Source organism: Syngnathus typhle, linkage group LG9 (genome assembly GCF_033458585.1).
Source record: "Syngnathus typhle isolate RoL2023-S1 ecotype Sweden linkage group LG9, RoL_Styp_1.0, whole genome shotgun sequence".
NCBI classification, from domain to species: Eukaryota; Metazoa; Chordata; class Actinopteri; order Syngnathiformes; family Syngnathidae; genus Syngnathus; species Syngnathus typhle.
This window is the reverse complement of record NC_083746.1, coordinates 2,175,033-2,192,074: the sequence shown is the minus strand read 5'-3', so window position 1 is coordinate 2,192,074 and position 17,042 is coordinate 2,175,033. Positions and strand designations below refer to the sequence as shown.

General features: G+C 46.8%; 1 protein-coding gene across 20 annotated transcripts in view; it reads left to right on the top strand.

Annotated features, from left to right (window-relative positions):
- neb (nebulin) overlaps positions 1–17,042 on the top strand; it is a 43,727-nt gene that overhangs the window by 297 nt on the left and 26,388 nt on the right. For 18 of the 20 annotated variants that reach the window (XM_061287007.1, XM_061286990.1, XM_061287000.1 and 15 more), the window contains exons 2-55: positions 298–379; positions 451–615; positions 2,625–2,690; positions 3,346–3,453; positions 3,530–3,637; positions 3,812–3,916; positions 3,987–4,091; positions 4,288–4,392; positions 4,479–4,583; positions 4,748–4,852; positions 4,924–5,031; positions 5,323–5,439; positions 5,520–5,621; positions 5,730–5,837; positions 5,916–6,020; positions 6,109–6,207; positions 6,721–6,825; positions 6,886–6,993; positions 7,062–7,175; positions 7,253–7,450; positions 7,568–7,675; positions 7,746–7,844; positions 7,914–8,018; positions 8,089–8,196; positions 8,267–8,578; positions 8,712–8,918; positions 8,994–9,098; positions 9,414–9,521; positions 9,611–9,922; positions 9,991–10,197; positions 10,276–10,380; positions 10,451–10,558; positions 10,641–10,952; positions 11,086–11,292; positions 11,374–11,478; positions 11,556–11,663; positions 11,753–12,064; positions 12,223–12,429; positions 12,507–12,611; positions 12,679–12,786; positions 12,867–13,178; positions 13,318–13,524; positions 13,605–13,709; positions 13,792–13,899; positions 14,031–14,342; positions 14,481–14,684; positions 14,786–14,890; positions 14,973–15,080; positions 15,273–15,584; positions 15,747–15,950; positions 16,052–16,156; positions 16,239–16,346; positions 16,431–16,742; positions 16,819–17,022. In XM_061287007.1, coding sequence (XP_061142991.1) covers positions 472–615; positions 2,625–2,690; positions 3,346–3,453; positions 3,530–3,637; positions 3,812–3,916; positions 3,987–4,091; positions 4,288–4,392; positions 4,479–4,583; positions 4,748–4,852; positions 4,924–5,031; positions 5,323–5,439; positions 5,520–5,621; positions 5,730–5,837; positions 5,916–6,020; positions 6,109–6,207; positions 6,721–6,825; positions 6,886–6,993; positions 7,062–7,175; positions 7,253–7,450; positions 7,568–7,675; positions 7,746–7,844; positions 7,914–8,018; positions 8,089–8,196; positions 8,267–8,578; positions 8,712–8,918; positions 8,994–9,098; positions 9,414–9,521; positions 9,611–9,922; positions 9,991–10,197; positions 10,276–10,380; positions 10,451–10,558; positions 10,641–10,952; positions 11,086–11,292; positions 11,374–11,478; positions 11,556–11,663; positions 11,753–12,064; positions 12,223–12,429; positions 12,507–12,611; positions 12,679–12,786; positions 12,867–13,178; positions 13,318–13,524; positions 13,605–13,709; positions 13,792–13,899; positions 14,031–14,342; positions 14,481–14,684; positions 14,786–14,890; positions 14,973–15,080; positions 15,273–15,584; positions 15,747–15,950; positions 16,052–16,156; positions 16,239–16,346; positions 16,431–16,742; positions 16,819–17,022 — 8,169 coding nt within the window. In that variant the 5' untranslated portion in view covers positions 298–379; positions 451–471. The remainder of the gene's footprint in view (positions 1–297; positions 380–450; positions 616–2,624; positions 2,691–3,345; positions 3,454–3,529; positions 3,638–3,811; positions 3,917–3,986; positions 4,092–4,287; positions 4,393–4,478; positions 4,584–4,747; positions 4,853–4,923; positions 5,032–5,322; positions 5,440–5,519; positions 5,622–5,729; positions 5,838–5,915; positions 6,021–6,108; positions 6,208–6,720; positions 6,826–6,885; positions 6,994–7,061; positions 7,176–7,252; positions 7,451–7,567; positions 7,676–7,745; positions 7,845–7,913; positions 8,019–8,088; positions 8,197–8,266; positions 8,579–8,711; positions 8,919–8,993; positions 9,099–9,413; positions 9,522–9,610; positions 9,923–9,990; positions 10,198–10,275; positions 10,381–10,450; positions 10,559–10,640; positions 10,953–11,085; positions 11,293–11,373; positions 11,479–11,555; positions 11,664–11,752; positions 12,065–12,222; positions 12,430–12,506; positions 12,612–12,678; positions 12,787–12,866; positions 13,179–13,317; positions 13,525–13,604; positions 13,710–13,791; positions 13,900–14,030; positions 14,343–14,480; positions 14,685–14,785; positions 14,891–14,972; positions 15,081–15,272; positions 15,585–15,746; positions 15,951–16,051; positions 16,157–16,238; positions 16,347–16,430; positions 16,743–16,818; positions 17,023–17,042) is intronic. The other 2 variants (XM_061286989.1, XM_061287005.1) reach the window with 2 other exon arrangements.

The following is a 17,042-nucleotide window of genomic DNA, read 5'->3' as shown; positions in this document are numbered from 1 at the left end:
TGGCTTTTCATTCAATTTCCCCCTGATTGTAATTGAAAAAGTTGCTTTGTGGTGCTAAAAAAAGCCAGTCCTATATTTAAACCTCAGCCTCAGAAGGTATGGGCATCATGCTTTGCTGGAGCCGGCCACCCAATCCGATTGCGGCATTGGTTTACATGCGAAATAGCCGAGGCCGCAGCTGTCAGCTGTCATCAAATCAGGGAGGGCCACTTTTTGGCAAGGGAGGAGCCACAGTTGTGCTCCTAACCAAGGCTCCACACCTTCAATCACTCACTCGCACTTTTTTTGTGGTTTCAGGGCAAAAGAAGTCGGATTTGAGGAACTCCGGACCCTAGTGGATGGCCAGGAACCTACAGACTCTCAAAGGAATCTTTCTCTGGTAGCTTTCTGGCCCTTTCAATATCAACCAAGGTGTCCAAATCAAAGTCCTGAAAGATCTTCTTTGCGTAGAGCCTCTAAAGGGGTCTCAAGATGTCGCATCGTATCGTGGAGGAGTACGTGGAGGAATGGGAGGAGGAATACGAGGAAGAGCTGCAAGGGGTGGAAGAAGATGATGAGGAAGAAGAAGAAGAGGAGGAAGAAGAAGAAGAGGTGGAAGAGGAAGTTTTGGATGAGGTAAGTGAGAAAATCAATTGAATGTGTTGGTTAAATTCCGAGGGCCGTGTGGCCCTAGCTGTCCTATGAATAGTGACTTCAGCTCAGCAGGATTCGGTTGCGGTGACACGGGGTGAACTGGCTACTCTTCAAAAGACTTTAAAAGTTAGCGTGACGAATTTTGAAAATTGTCAACAATCAGGAGCCTACTATTGCGATTTAAAACTAATACCCAGACTGACCTGTAAGAACAGTCCAACAGTTTGGCAAAAAAAGAAAATGGCGGCATCTTGAAAAAATATGATTACACCTGTCTTCTTCTAAATCCCAAAGCAGGTGATTTTTATCATCATGTCTGTCCACCAACAGTTTAGAATCTTGAACAATTTGAACCCAAACTGAAGTGACCTGTGGCAGCACATGAAATTCAGATTGATAAGAAGCTAGGCTAGCTGTTAGCTTGGTTGTCGTAACCTTTGTCGTCTTAGAAAATTCTTTTATGAGCAGATGGTCAAGGGAAAAAATGACAAATTGCTGTTTTTTATGTTCCTCAATGTTTTTAATGCAAATTATTGTTGGCCTGACTTTTCTGAGCAAATTTGCGAGATATGTATCTTCTTCCTGTTGGCTATCGTTGTGTTTTAGCTAGCGTGCTTTATTGTAAAAATATAGAATATATTTTTGAGTTAAAACTCACCTCGCATCAAACTTAGTTTGTTTCTGACTGGGCTACATTTGACTCATCGTTCAATATGGAGGTTTCAATACGAGTTATTTTTTTTGTTTGTTATATATCCATGTTGAGTTATAACAGCTTTCAACTTTTCACCAATTCCTCGTTTGTTTGTTTTCGGTCTCATGTCAACACGTTCATGTCATTTTCTGATGTTGCTGTTGTATTCACTGTGACAGCCGTCTCAGACTCAGTGTCCAATGGAAGAGTGAAAACAGAAGGACGAGCAATTAATCCCTTATTTCCTGGTGAAATAGGATTAAAGTCGTCCTGGTATTTGCCTCATTGACGTCTTATAAGGGGGATTCGAACGTCATCCCTTGGTCCGTCCCCCATATAACCTGTCATGCGGTTGAGGATTTAGCATCTTTGGGAGCTACGTATAAAGATGCTTTTGGGAAAGGAGGTAGCTAAAAAAAAAATCAATACACTCTGCTTTCACTTGCACTTTCATCTACACTGTGGAGAACAAATGCCTTGTTTGGAAGACAAAGAATGGAGAGAAACATTTTGGTTTGTTGTAATCAATCAAATAGATTTCTGTGTATCCACGTGTTGGATTCACTGCGATCATTCTCTCCTATCGATTGAATTCGCGTAACGAGGCCTGATACGAATGTTGATGAAAAGTAAAATGATGGTGCAGTTGTGTTTTCTCTCAGCTCTGGTGTGGGCAGGAATCACCTGCATGTTGATATTCTTCAATTTTATGGTCCAACATGCTCGGACTGCAGCTGGGAAGGTGTTCCAGAAACTAGTTTGATGTTTGTTTGTTTTTTAATGGTGGCTTTCTTGAGTATGGGGTCGAAATATGGCTAAATATAGTTGGCAACACTGGATGACAGGCACGAATGGATTGGAAATTGCAATCCAAAATAGAGTGGATGTCATCTGAGTGCTTGCCTTTTATTTAGAAAAGCTTAATAATCAATCCAGATTTTTTTTTTGGAAGAGATCAGTCCTGATTATTATTATTATTAATTTTCTTAGTCTCAATTCAGTTTTTTTCTCAGAAAAGACCACAAGCCAGATTTTTTTTTTTTTTTTAGTGTTTTTTAATCTATTTTAAATTCACAATCCAAATCATTAGACGCTTGTCAATTTTTGCACTTAAGCAATTATGATGGTCACGTTTGAATGAGCACAATGCTAACGCATTAGCACTTTCCTGACACCAGAGCTGAGTGGGAACCGGCCTGCACACCATCACACTCACACACACGCAAAAAGTGTGTTTCTTCTCCCATGTTGTGCAAGGCCAGAGTGTGTTGTATGATTTGTGTGATATGTTGAGCAGATGCCAACGACGACACACGTCACTCATGAGCACCACACTCATCATCCTCATCATCACGACCACCAGGTAAATGGCGGCAAATAGCGCCAAAATAGCAGGCCGCTGCGCTTTGTCTTGAGCGATGTTCCTAGCTAGCTAGCTAGCTAGTGCTGCTAGTGAGCGTCAGTTGATAAATGGTTGGTTTAGAAGCTCAATTATGGGATGAATGTTGAATAGATTGGCCGCTTGCCTACTGCATGTAGCCTGAACAAGATATTATCTAATCCTGTGCTCGCAGTATATTTGTATCATGTACTTGCTTTTACTTTTTGACTTCATTTGATGATGCTAGCTTCACAAGTAGATACGCCTTTTTAGCTTACAAAAAATATGGTAAGTGTTACTTTTCCCCTCTTAAAACAAGAAGGCTTTTAAATAAAAATAATTGGACTTAATTCTCATAAAGTTACATTATTTTACATGTATCAAGTGAAATACCACCCCATTTTTTAAACTATGATTTTCTTCTCCAAAATTTGACAACTGACTTTTGTTGAAATCATAATTTTATTTTTTACTGAAGAAAAACCAGGCAATTGAATTTTTTGCTTCAAAAGTCTCGGGAAGCCTGCCTCAACGCAATCCGATTGTGATTGACGCGCGTTTCCGTTGTGCGGCAGGAAAAAAAGCACCAGCGCAGTGTACATTTCTCTTTGTGACTTGCATTTTTGTCTTTCACCAGTCGGGCTTGCCCACCAGGAAGGTGGTGAAGAAGGTGAAAGTGGACACGTCCAAGTTCATCACCCCGTACCTGGCGCACAACAAGAAAATGCTGGAACTCTACAGCAACGTGAGGCGCCACTTGCCACTTTCGCTGGCCACGCTTTCTCCACAAACTCATCACTCATCTTTGTTCCGCTGCCCAGAACAAATATCGGGAAGAGTACGACAAGTCCAGAGGAAATCCTCCCGCCGTCACCACTGAGACACCTGAGATGATTCGCATCCGCAGGGCTCAGGAGCAGCTCAGCGAGGTACATGGGGATTGTAGTTTTTCTTGTTACTGTTATTATGGTTGTGGCATTTGCTGTTGTTTTTCTTGTTGTTGATCTTGGTTTTGTTGCTGCTGTTGTAAGTTGTTGTTTTGGTTGTCTCATTGGTGGTTGTGTAGGGAGAGAAGAGTGTTGACTTGCCGTGTTGTTCCACAGATCAAATACCGCATGGAGGGCAACAAGTCAAAGACGGGTAGCTTGTACGACGGCCAGGCGCGGGAGATCGCCCACGTCAAGCAGGTGTCGGAGCTCATCAGCAAGGTGCGTCCGGCGGCCGTAAATCAAGCCAAGCGCCATAGAAATTGTCAATAACCCGCATACGCCTGCGTAGGTCCTCTACCGGCAGAAGTGGGACGAGACCAAGGACAAGTACCTGCTGCCCCCGGATGCCCCAGAACTGGTTTTGGCCGTCAAGAATGCTGCCAACTGCAGCAAAGTGAGACTTTTTTTTTCACATCCGCAAAAATCGAATAAAATGATGACAGCTTTTTTTCTCATATTTCTTCCCCCGGTAAAATTATGACGATTCTTGCAATAACACTTTTTTTTTTCCTCATAAATGTGCACTTTTTTTGTTGGTAAATTCTGAAATTTCCAACGTGAATAAAAAGAATAATTTTAATGCGTTGTAGAAATTGTACACGTTGGACTGGGACGAGGAGAAGACCATGTTCTGCCCGTACAGTGACAGCCCCGAACTGCGTCGGGTGGCCCAGGCTCAGGAGGTTCTCAGTGACGTAAGTCCACCCGCCGCCAGCAAAAATGCCTTTTTTGCTCACACACGCTGCATGAGAACATTTAAATGACCTTCCGCGTTCATCAGGTCCAGTACAAAAAAGGGCACAATGAGCGCAAGGCCAAGTTCACTGCCCTGGCCGATCCCCCCGAGGTGGAGCTGGCCAAGAGAGTCTCTGACCAGCGCAGCGACGTAAGCATTTAGTGCCATATTTATTTGTGGTCATTTTGTCCATTTTTTTAACCTTCTCAAATAATAAATAAAATAAAATGAATAAAAAATATAATATACAGCATGTATTTATGTATAATTATTTTGTAAATATTTTGAATTCGACTTTTGTTGTTTGCCCTCAGCTGAAGTACAAGGAAGCGTACAACCAAGACGTAAAGGGTCAGTGGTGCGAGACGCCCTACTATGACGTGGCTATGGCCAGGGTGGCCATGGAGAACTTGAGCCATGTGAGATGCACGCTAAAAGACAGCTAGCACAGGTGTCAGACGCTAGCGCTAAATGTTGCTTTGCTTTACAGAGGAAATACACGCAAGATTACGAGGACAACAAAGACCAAATCTACTTCATGGAAACCGAAACGCCCGTCTACGATACCCACAAGAAAGCGGGCGCCGCCGCCAGTGGCGTGAGTCATCATCACTCCATTCGTTTTAAATAACACCACTTAATACACAAAGAGAAAAAAAATTAGTTCTCCATTTTTTTTAATGAATAAATCTAAAGTAAGGTTCAGTCAAATTCAGACAAGATGTTTTTTCCTCGTAATTAAAAAAAAAAACTGCAATAAAATACAACAAAAATCAAAAATGTTTTCAGTAAATTTATGTTGCTGTTTTTCCAACCAACAAAACTTTTCAACAAACAAAAAAAAATTGCAGCAAGAATGACATGATTGTGTCCACGTTTGCGTGCGCAGGTGCAGTACAAGAAGGAATACGAGAAGACGAAGGCCCAGTCGGACTACAACACGCTGCCGGCCTCCGAGAACCCGCTGCTCAGGCAGCTCCGATACGCCGGCACCATCCTCAGTGACGTAGGTGGAGCGCAGACGCACTGGGATCCGCACTCGATCAGCAAAATCGTCGAGCTTTTGCGTTCTGTGCTCTTTTGCAGAAAGTGTACAAAGACAACTACGAGAAGTCCCGAGGATTCAGCATCAACTACTGTGAAACGCCCAAGTTCCAAGTGGACTCTGTTCTCAAGCAGTTGACGGACGTAAGAATGACATTATATTCCGTTACAACCCCAGCTTCAACTTTATTCCCTTTACAGTTCTTTGTGCGGTCCAAAAGGATTCGCAATCATTGACTCGTCTTTCCGCAGATACGCTACAAAGAGAAGTACGAAAACGAAATCAAGGGTCATTACATGGGCAGTTACGAGGACGTCTACATGCTCCACTGCCAGCAAGCGGAGGACATGAAGAAAGAGGTTGGCTCCATTCCCAAGTATCATTTGACTCCTCCCCCCAAATCAGACGTCTCGTTTTAAATTTGTTTGTATCCCCAGAAACTGTACAAAGCCGATTACGAAGACATGAAAACGCAATGTTTCTTCCCCCAAACCGTCACGCCCGAGTACGAAGCAACCAAGAAGCTGGACGATTGCAAAGATGTAAGGAAGGACATGGATTCACAACTCGAGATTTTTATTGCGGTTCTCTTCTGGTGGAGTCATAGGGTGGTTGTTGTTTGTTTTGCAGAAAGTTTACCGGCAGCATCCGGACAAAGTGAAATTCACGCAAGTGACCGATTCGCCGGTTTTGGTACAGGCCGCCATCAACGCCAAGCAGCTGAGTGACGTAAGTGAGACAACCTGAGTCCACATTCTCAAGCAGCACCAGGACTAGAGAGCCACATCCTCAATGTGTCGGATATGACTTCTAAGAATGGAGGAAGCTCAGCTGTTCACTTGGGGCCGTGAAACCCGATCTTGGTCTGGTTGCTCGGTGAATTTAGCAAGCGCTGTTCAGCAAACTCAAAATGGGGACAGTAAAAGTCCACTGGCACATTGCCGCCCATCAGTGGGAGGAACAATCACTTACCGGATTGGTTACGATTAAAAAATATCGAAGACAATCATTAGCACTGATCCAGATTAAGCGTTTGGTGGTCACTGAAACTCAAAAGACAAATTTGAAAATGTTATGCCAGGAAGGAACATGCCCAGTTTTCACTTTGAAGTCCCTCAAATGGGCTTCTCCATTTAGTTCATTTGACTTTCGGTCCTAAATGAGTCAGCATATATTCATCTCAAAATTATGAGCGCAGATTAGGCTGATTTAGAGATTTACTCGAGTTTTTCTCCGTTGCAGCTCAACTACAAGGCGCAGTACGAAGAGACCAAGCACAAGAACAGTCTGCCTTCAGACTACCCCTTCTTTGTCCAGTCCAGAGTCAACGCCTTCAACCTCAGCGACGTAAGATAGCACCATGACGATACGCATGACAATACACTGAACACGACCATCTCCTTCCAGAACTGCTACAAATACGACTGGGAGACATCCAAGGCCAATAAATTTGAGATTAAGGAGGACGCCATCCCAATCTTGGCCGCCCGGGCTCACACTAACATCGCCAGCGACGTACGTAAACCATTGGCACATCTTTGCAAAGATTGCGAATTTAATTTTTTTTCCATTCTTTCTTTTAGGTGAAATACAAGAAGGAGTATGAGAAGAACAAAGGTCAGATGGTCGGCGCGCTCAGCATTCACGACGATCCCAAGATCCTGCACTCGGTTCACGTGGCCAAAATCCAGAGCGATGTAAACCAACTTTTCTTTATTCCTTGCTTTTCCAACAAGAACTCTTTGATTCACTCGAGTTTTTTTTTCTCCCACAGCGTGAATACAAAAAGGACTACGAAAAGATCAAGACCAAGTATCACACGCCTCTGGACATGATGTCCGTCACCCAGGCGAAGAAGTCGCAGGCCATCAGCAGCATGGCCGGCTACCGCAGCATCAACCCTAACTTCTTCATGCCCCATGATGCCGTACTTTTGGACACGGCCAAGAAGGCCAACATCATCCAGAGTGACGTGAGTAACCAAAGCTGAATGAAAGTCGAGCGAGATCCCGACCAAAAAGTTCTGGACCATTAAGTTTCGTCTTCTACCGGAATACATTTCATCATCCATGATGTGTTTTTGCTTCAGAACGAGTACAAGTCTGACTACAACAACTACACCAAGGGGACCCCGTGGGTGCCGCTTGGCTCCTTGGAGGTGGAAAAGGTCAAGAAGGCCGGGGAAATCCTCAGCGAGGTTCGTCCGACGATAAATGACATGACAAAAACTTGTAGATGGAAAGTTTTACACTAAGTTTTTCGTGCAGACAAATTACAGACAGCACCCCGACACCATCCCCTTCACATCCATCGACGACCACCCCGTCATGATGCAGGCCAAAGTCAACCAGCTGCAGAGGAGTGACGTGAGTTACCATCAGAACCCCGACCCTGACTCCGTAAACCCGTTCCTCACTCTTCTTTGTTTCTCACAGCTGTTCTACAAGCAAGGTCTGGAGGACATCCACCAGAAGTACTCCCTACCCCCGGACATTCCCGAGTTCCTCCAGGCCAAGTGCAACGCCTACAACATCAGCAACGTAAGACAAGGGCACCATCTGGATGGGATATTTGTTTTGGACTCATCCTGTCTTCCGTCCGCCATTTCAGAACTACTACAAGTACGCCTGGCAGGACATCATCGCGAAAGGCTACGACCTGCAGCCCGACGCCATCCCCATCGTTGCCGCCAAAGCTGCCAGACACGCTGCCAGTGATGTAAGTTCTCAGCACAAATCATTTGCAGCCAGCGGTCGTTCCCGTCTCGACACCGTAATCCCGCCGCTAGGTCCAGTACAAGAAGGCGTACGAGAAGGAGCGAGGCCACCACGTGGGCTTCCGTAGCCTCCAGGATGACCCTCTGCTGGTCCACTACATGGAGGTGGCCAAGCACCAGAGCGAAAAGAACTACAAGAAGGACTACCACAAGGCCAAACTGAAGTACCACACGCCCGTGGACATGTTGAGCGTGGCCCACGCCAAGCACGCCTCGGCCGTGCAGACCAGCATCAACTACAAGCAGCCCCAACACAACTACTGCCTGCTACCGGATGCCATGAACCTGGATCTGGCTCGGAACATGAATTTCAACGCGAGTGATGTGAGTTTTCATCCGCTTGTTAGACTTTTCTGAAAAGTTCCCCAAAAAAACTGAAGATTAAGTCCTCGTGAAAGTCTCAGGTACCAAATACTCTTTGGATAAAGGACTAACATCCTCGGCTCTGCTTTTCTAGTACCAGTACAAACGGGATTACGATAACTACGTCAAGGGAATCGGTTGGATCCCGATCGGCTCACTGGAGGTGGAGAAGGCAAAGGCGGCGGCGGCGGCTCTGGACGAGAAGAAATACAGACAGCGCCCGGACACCCTCACGTTCACCAGTCCGCCTGACTCCATGACCATGGAACTGGCCAAGACCAACGCTCAGATTCTCAATGCGGTCAGCACTTTGTTTCACAAAGCTCCTTCTCTGGAGACCATTTGACACTTTTTGACTCCTTGCATCGGATTGCAGAAAGACTACAAGGCCAGTGGCGAGAAGTACATGCACACCTACCATCTTCCTGCTGATGCTCCGGAACTGATGCAAGCCAGATACAACGCTGTCAACATCAGCAAGGTTAGACGCTTTGCTGGTCTTATCCACCATTTACTGTATCCACACACTTAATGTCCTTTTAGTTTTTTTTATGTTCGGGCAGGGATTAGGCCGCTCCCAGTTGGAAGTTTAAAGATAAACTATAACAAAGAAAATGACACGTGTGTTTAAAACAACCACATAGCTTTTGCTTAGTAAAGTCAGTTTAGCTAAATGCTAACAATGCAACATGTAGATGGACAGGCATGAATTCTTTATCCTCTGTGAAGAATGGCAGAAGCGATACAATTTCCTTTGAATTGAAGCAAAAACTTTTTACATTCTGTTTATTATCAGAATTACTACACCTACGCTCACCGGCAAGATCTGCTCAAAGGGCATCACATGAGGGAAGATGCCATCCCCATCGTGGCAGCCAAGACCTCCAGAGACATCGCCAGCAACGTGAGTTATCATCGTGCTTCCATTTAGGCTGCTCCAGTGCTTTCAACTGTTCTCACCTCGGCTTTCTTCACTGCTTTTTTTTTTTGCAGTACAAGTACAAACTGGCTCACGAGAAGGCAAAGGGCCAGCACGTGGGCTTCCGTAGCCTGCAGGATGACCCCTTGCTGGTCCACTACATGGAGGTGGCCAAGCACCAGAGCGAGAAGAACTACAAGCAGGACTACCACAAGTCCAAACTGAAGTACCACACACCCGTGGACATGATGAGCGTGGCCCAAGCCAAGCACGGCTCGGCCGTGCAGACCATGATCGGCTACAGGACGTACCTTCACGACTACACGCTTCTTCCCGACAACTTGCGAGTGAACCGTTGCAAGGACGTAATGGAGATTCAGAGCGACGTACGTGCTCTCGCTTTCCATCGGTATCTTGACACTACAAATATAGAAATAACCCCGGTTCTCTGCAGAATCTTTACAAAGCCGACTACACAAACTACTACAAAGGAGCCGGGTGGGTCCCGATCGGTTCTCTGGACGTGGAGAAGGCCAAAGCTGCCAAGTTGGCACTGGACGAGATCAACTACCGTCAGCATCCGAGCACGTTCAAGTTCACCAGTACCAGTGACAGCATGAACATGTCCTTGGCTCTGAGCAACTCCAAGCAGCTGCACCCTGTATGAGGCTCCTGGTTGTCCTTTTGTTCAAAATGTGCCACTCATCTTGACACCTGTGTTTTTTTTCCACCTCCGCAGACTGCTTACAAGGCTTCCGGTGAGCAGTTCAAGCATACCTACAACTTGCCGGTCGACTACCCTGAGTTCATCCTGGCTAAATCGAATGCGCAGAACATGAGTGAGGTGAGAGGACAACATTTATGGACAAATGAAATGACTCGAACACAAAACTGAATACGTTTCATCCCTGCAGAGTCGCTACAAGCAAAAGTGGGTGGACGATATCGCCAAGGGCTACGACTTGAGGCCTGACGCTATTCCCATCCAACATGCCAAGCATGGAAGACATATTGCCAGCAATGTGCGTAAAACCATCCATTTGCAACACTCTCAAAAGAAAAAATGAAAACGGTCCAACTTGTCATACTTGCCTTGTTTCGTAGGTGCAATACAAGAAAGAGTTTGAGAAGGAGCGAGGCCACCACGTGGGCTTCCGTAGCATCCAGGACGACCCCCTGCTGGTCCATTACATGGAGGTGGCCAAGCACCAGAGTGACAGGAACTACAAGAAAGACTACCACAAGGCCAAACTGAAGTACCACACGCCCGTGGACATGTTGAGCGTGGTCCACGCCAAGCAGGCTTCGGCCGCCCAGACCATGACGGGCTACAGGAAGCTGCACCACACCAACGCTCTCCTCTCTGACGCCATGAACTTCACGCTGGCTCGTACCATGAACACCCAGTCGAGTGATGTAAGTTTGTTCTCAAGTCATGACTTGGTCACAACATCCGGGGATGGGAGAACCCTTGGCAACTTTTAGGTGGCTTTTAAAATTCATGTCCGAGATTCAGTTCACTCAGCTTCTGGTTCATTTCTCTCGCCAGTGCGATTACAAGTACGACTGGAACAACTTCGTCAAAGGTATCGGCTGGGTTCCCATCGGCTCGCTCGCCGTAGAAACCGCCAAGGTCGGCAGCGACATCCTAAGCGAGAGCAAGTACCGCACTCACCCGTCCAACTTCAAGTACAGCAAACTGATGGACTCCATGGACCTGGCTCTGGCCACCACCAACAATCAGATCATGGATAAGGTGCGGCACGGTACAATATTTGCCAAATACTACCTGGATTTCCGATGCTCATCTTATTTATCCTGTGATTTTCATTGATAGCAAGCTTACACGGCCGCTTGGGAAAAGGACAAACGGACAGTCCACATCATGCCGGACTCTCCTGAGATCGTCCTGGCCAAGGCCAATGCTATCACCATGAGCGACGTCAGTTCACCTCCAAATGTCACATCAAAAATGAAGAAAATTGCTCCGTGTAAGTGTTCAGGTTGATCTGTTTGCAGAAACTTTACAAATCTGGTTTGGCGGAGATGGCCAACAAGGGCTACAATCTGAAACCAGACGCCATTCCCATCGTGGCCGCAAAATTAGGAACAAATATCGCCAGTAACGTAAGTCACGCAAAAAAAAAAAACATTCCTGAGCTGCTAGCGCAAACCGTTGCGCACCATCAACTCACTCGTCGAAATGGCCGTTGCAGTTTAAGTACAAACTGGCTTTCGAGAAAGCGCGAGGCCACCACGTGGGCATACGAAGCCTCCAGGACGACCCCCTTCTGGTCCACTACATGGAGGTGGCCAAGCACCAGAGTGACAGGAACTACAAGAAAGACTACCACAAGTCCAAACTGAAGTACCACACACCCGTGGACATGTTGAGCGTGGTCCACGCCAAGCAGGCCTCGGCCGCCCAGACCATGACCGGCTACAGGAAGATGCACCATACCAACGCTCTCCTCCCCGACGCCATGAGCTTCACGCTGGCTCGTACCATGAACACCCAGTCGAGTGACGTAAGTTTGTCTCTGAGCTCAAGTGCGCATCACTGGGATTTGAGGAAATGCAAGTTTTTGTCTCGAACTGAAGAATGAAAGCCCTGCTAATTCAGTAACAAGAGACGACAGCTCCGAGATTCGGTTTACTCACCTTTATGATTTCTTTCTTTCGCCAGTGCGACTACAAGTACGACTGGAACAACTTCGTCAAAGGTATCGGCTGGGTTCCCATCGGCTCGCTCGCCGTAGAAACCGCTAAGGTCGGCGGCGATATCCTAAGCGAGAACAAGTACCGCACTCACCCGTCCAACTTCAAGTACAGCAAGCTGATGGACTCCATGGACCTGACCCTGGCCACGGCCAACAATCAGATCATGAATAAGGTGCGGCACGGTTAAATTGATCTCGCTTGCTTTTACTCCCACCAAAACTTCACGTTTATTGTGGAATTTATTTTCAGAAAGCATACACGGCCGCTTGGGAAAAGGACAAACTGAATGTTCACGTCATGCCGGATGCTCCTGAGATTATTCTGGCCAAGGCCAACGCCATCACTATGAGCAACGTAAGATGACAAACAACAAGTCTTTCCACTCATTTCAGCCACGTGATTGTTTTTCCCTCTTCCGCAGAAAAATTACAAAGCCGGCCTTGCGGAAATGGCTAACAAGGGCTACGATCTCAGAGCTGACGCCATCCCCATTGTGGCCGCCAAGTCTGGTACCAACATTGCCAGCAACGTGAGTGTGGCAACCAAGACCATATAGTCGTACTTTGAATTACAAGTACCACAATGTACTTTTTTTTTTTTACCTTCCAGTACAAATATAAACTGGCTTTTGAGAAAGCGCGAGGCCACCATGTAGGCTTCCGTAGCATTCAGGATGACCCTCTACTGGTCCACTACATGGAGGTGGCCAAGCACCAGAGCGACAAGATCTACAAGCAGGACTACCACAAGTCCAAACTGAAGTACCACACACCTGTGGACATGCTGAGCGTGGTCCACGCCAAGCAGGCCTCGGCCGCCCAGACCATGATTGGATATAGGAGCATTATCCCCCACTACACCGTCCTGCCTGATGCCATGAACCTGCAACTGGCCCGCAACATGCAGTTTATTGCGAGTGATGTAAGCGTCCATAAGAAGCTTCTGGATCTTAAATTGTTGTACCGTAATCCTCATTTTCCATCCTGTGGAAAAAAAACATGAATTTCCAATCCATTGAGATTGAAGGAAAGTGCTGGAACATCTTCTACTTCCTCAACAGAACGAGTACAAGAGCGAGTATCAAAACTTCATCCGAGGAATCGGTTGGGTTCCCATCGGCTCGCTGGATGTGGAGAAAGTCCGAACGGCCGGCCAGATCTTGAGGGAACATGGGTACCGCCAGCATCCCAGCACCTTGAAATTCACCAAGGACATGCACTCCATGGATCTGGCACTCGCCACCGCCAACAACCTGATCATGGATAAGGTACTAGGAAGGACCAAAACATCTATCCTTGCCATTTTTTGTGTTTGTGTGTGACAACTCCAATGGACGTGTGCTTCCAGCAAGCTTACACCAAAGCTTGGGACCATGACAAGAAAACCATTCACATCATGCCGGACGCAATGGACGTTGTTCTTGCTCGGGAAAACAGGAAGAACTACAGCGAGGTGAGAACTTCAGACTGATTGTTATTTACCTGCTCAATGATGAGCAGACAATTTGAAGTGATTACTTTCTTGTCGTCATCAGAAACGGTACAAACTGGACAATGAGCTTGCCAAGAAGAAGGGTCACAACCTTCGTGCTGATGCCATCTCCGTGCAGGCTGCTAAAGCCTCAACTATTATTGCAAGTGACGTAAGTGTATTTTTCTTTTTTCACTTGGTGCCTAAACCTCTTCCGAATTTCTTACCACTTTTCCATCTCAAGACTCGGCACTTCCAATCGACCGCAACCAGTTTATGGGAAAAAACTTTGTTTTCTCGCAGTACAAGTACAAGACCGGATACCGCAAGCAGGTGGGCCACCACATCGGTGCCCTCAGCATCCAGGACGACCCTCTCCTCATGCTGGCCCTGAACTCGGCCAAGATTGCCAGCGACGCCCTCTACAAGAAGGACTTCAACCAGTCCAAGACCAGATTCCACCTGCCAGTGGACATGCTGGCTTTCGAGCTGGCCAAGAAGAACCAGATCCAGGTCAACCACACCAACTACATCACCCGTCTGCACAACTGGACTTGCCTGCCCGACTCCAACGATGTCCGCCAAGCCAGGCACGCCTACGACCTGCAGAGTGATGTGAGTAGACATACCAAAAGAAATACAATAAGATAATGCTTTGTTGGTCCTCCAAGGAGAAATCCAGATGTCACCAAACACAGCATAATAATTCAAGCGAATCCATGTTTGTTCATTTCACCCTCCTGTCTGGTTCAGGTGGTCTACAAGGAAGAGCTGAAGTTCCTTCAGGGCACCGGCTGGGTGCCTATTGGTTCGCTGGATGTGGAGAAGGTGAAGAAAGCCGGTGAAATCCTAAATGAACAGAAATATCGTCAGCACCCGAGCAACTACAAGTTTAAGGTCACCACCGAGGACATGCCCATGGTGCTGGCCAAGGCAAACGCTCAGAACATGAACAAGGTATTGGAACATTAACGTGACACAGCACCCAAGTAAGACAAATCATTTTACTATTGACTCGTGATTCATCACCTGCTTTTTCTGTCTGGCGTTTATTGCAGAAAGCATATCACGAAGCTTGGGAAAACCAGAAGACCTTGATCCACCTCATGCCTGACGCTATGGACGTGGTCCTCGCAAAAGCCAACAACGTCAACTATAGCTTGGTAAGTGAGCAGTTTGGTTGCCGTCACCCAGTTTCTGCTTCATCGTATGGATCTTCACGTATTCTATCTTCTGTATCTTCAGAAACTGTACAAGCAGGCATATGAGGAGGCTAAGAAGAAAGGCCACGATCTGGGCAAAGATGCTATTTCCATCCTTGCAGCCAAGGCTTCCAGAGATATTGCTAGTGATGTGAGTTTATACAATACCACTTAGCTCACATTTTCCCCATCGCGTACATTTCAATGGGATGCTAAAGGGGGATTCAAGTCAAAAATGTTCTAACTGCTCCATCCATCTCAGAGTGGTGCCATTTTGAAATTGTCGTTCAAGTCCTCCCAGATCTGGGTTCTTCCAAATAATCGCGAACATATTTCTTTCCAGTACAAGTACAAGACCGGATACCGGGCACAAGTGGGCCACCACATTGGGGCTCGAAGCGTGGAAGATGACCCTCTCCTCGTCCTGGCTCTGAACTCGGCCAAAATCGCCAGCGACGTGCTCTACAAGAAGGACTTCAACCAGTCCAAGACCAGATTCCACCTCCCCGTGGACATGCTGAGCCTGGAACTGGCCAAGAAGTGCCAGATTCAAGTCAACGACTTTAACTACCGCACTCACTTGCACCAGTGGACCTGCCTGCCCGACTCCAATGACGTCCGCCAAGCCAGACACGCCTACGACCTGCAGAGTGATGTATGAAAATTATTACATGTATTGCAGGTGATAAGGTCCTGACCCATCAGCAATAGGAGAACAAGAAACCACGATTTAGCGTGGGATCACTGTATGCTTATGAAATGATATTTTTGTAAATCTGGAAATGATCTCTCACGGAAAACTCTCTGTCTTGTTCAGGTGATCTACAAGGAAGAGCTAAAGTTTCTTCAGGGCACCGGCTGGGTGCCTATTGGTTCGCTAGATGTGGAGAAGGTGAAGAAAGCCGGTGAAATCCTAAATGAACAGAAATATCGTCAGCACCCGAGCAACTACAAGTTTAAGGTCACCACCGAGGACATGCCCATGGTGCTGGCCAAGGCAAACGCTCAGAACATGAACAAGGTATTGGAACATTAACGTGGCACAACACCCAAGTAAGACAAATCATTTTACTATTGATTTGTTGTTCATCACCTGCTTTGTCTGTCCCGCATTTATTGCAGAAAGCATATCACGAAGCTTGGGAAAACCAGAAGACCTTGATCCACCTCATGCCTGACGCTATGGACGTGGTCCTCGCAAAAGCCAACAACGTCAACTACAGCTTGGTCAGTGAGCAGTTTGGTTGCCGTCACCCAGTTTCTGCTTAATCGTATGGATCTTCACGTATTCTATCTTTTGCATCTTCAGAAACTGTACAAGCAGGCATATGAGGAGTCCAAGAAGAAAGGCTACGATCTGGGCAAAGATGCTATTTCCATCCTTGCAGCCAAGGCTTCCAGAGATATTGCTAGCGATGTAAGCCCATGAGTCGGTTTGCCACTCGGGTGGTCGGTGTATGCCCGAAAAATCTTGATGTGGTCTTATTCCATCCTCTTTTAGTACAAGTACAAGACCGGGTACCGCAAACAAGTGGGCCACCACATTGGGGCTCGAAGCGTGGAAGATGACCCTCTCCTCATGCTGGCTCTGAACTCAGCCAAAATCGCCAGCGACTTCCTCTACAAGAAGGACTTCAACCAGTCCAAGACCAAGTTCAACTTGCCTGTGGACATGCTGGCCTTCGAGCTAGCCAAGAAGAACCAGATCCAGGTCAATCACGCCAACTACATCACCCGCCTGCACAACTGGACCTGCCTGCCCGACTCCAACGACGTCCGCCAAGCCAGACGCGCCTACGACCTGCAGAGTGACGTATGAAAATCGAATGCCGCCTAATGAAGTATTTTGGGAGCAACGTTTCTCTGAATACTGTTTTTCCCCTGGCCAGAATGTTTACAAGGAAGACCTGAAGCTGCAGCAAGGCACCGGCTGGGTGCCAATTGGTTCGCTGGATGTGGAGAAGGTCAAGAAAGCCGGTGAGATCCTGAATGAACAAAAGTACCGCCAACACCCGAGCAACTACAAGTTTAAACTCACGACCGAGGACATGCCCATGGTGTTGGCCAAGGCAAACGCTCAAGTCATGAACCAGGTATTCTCACATTCCAATGA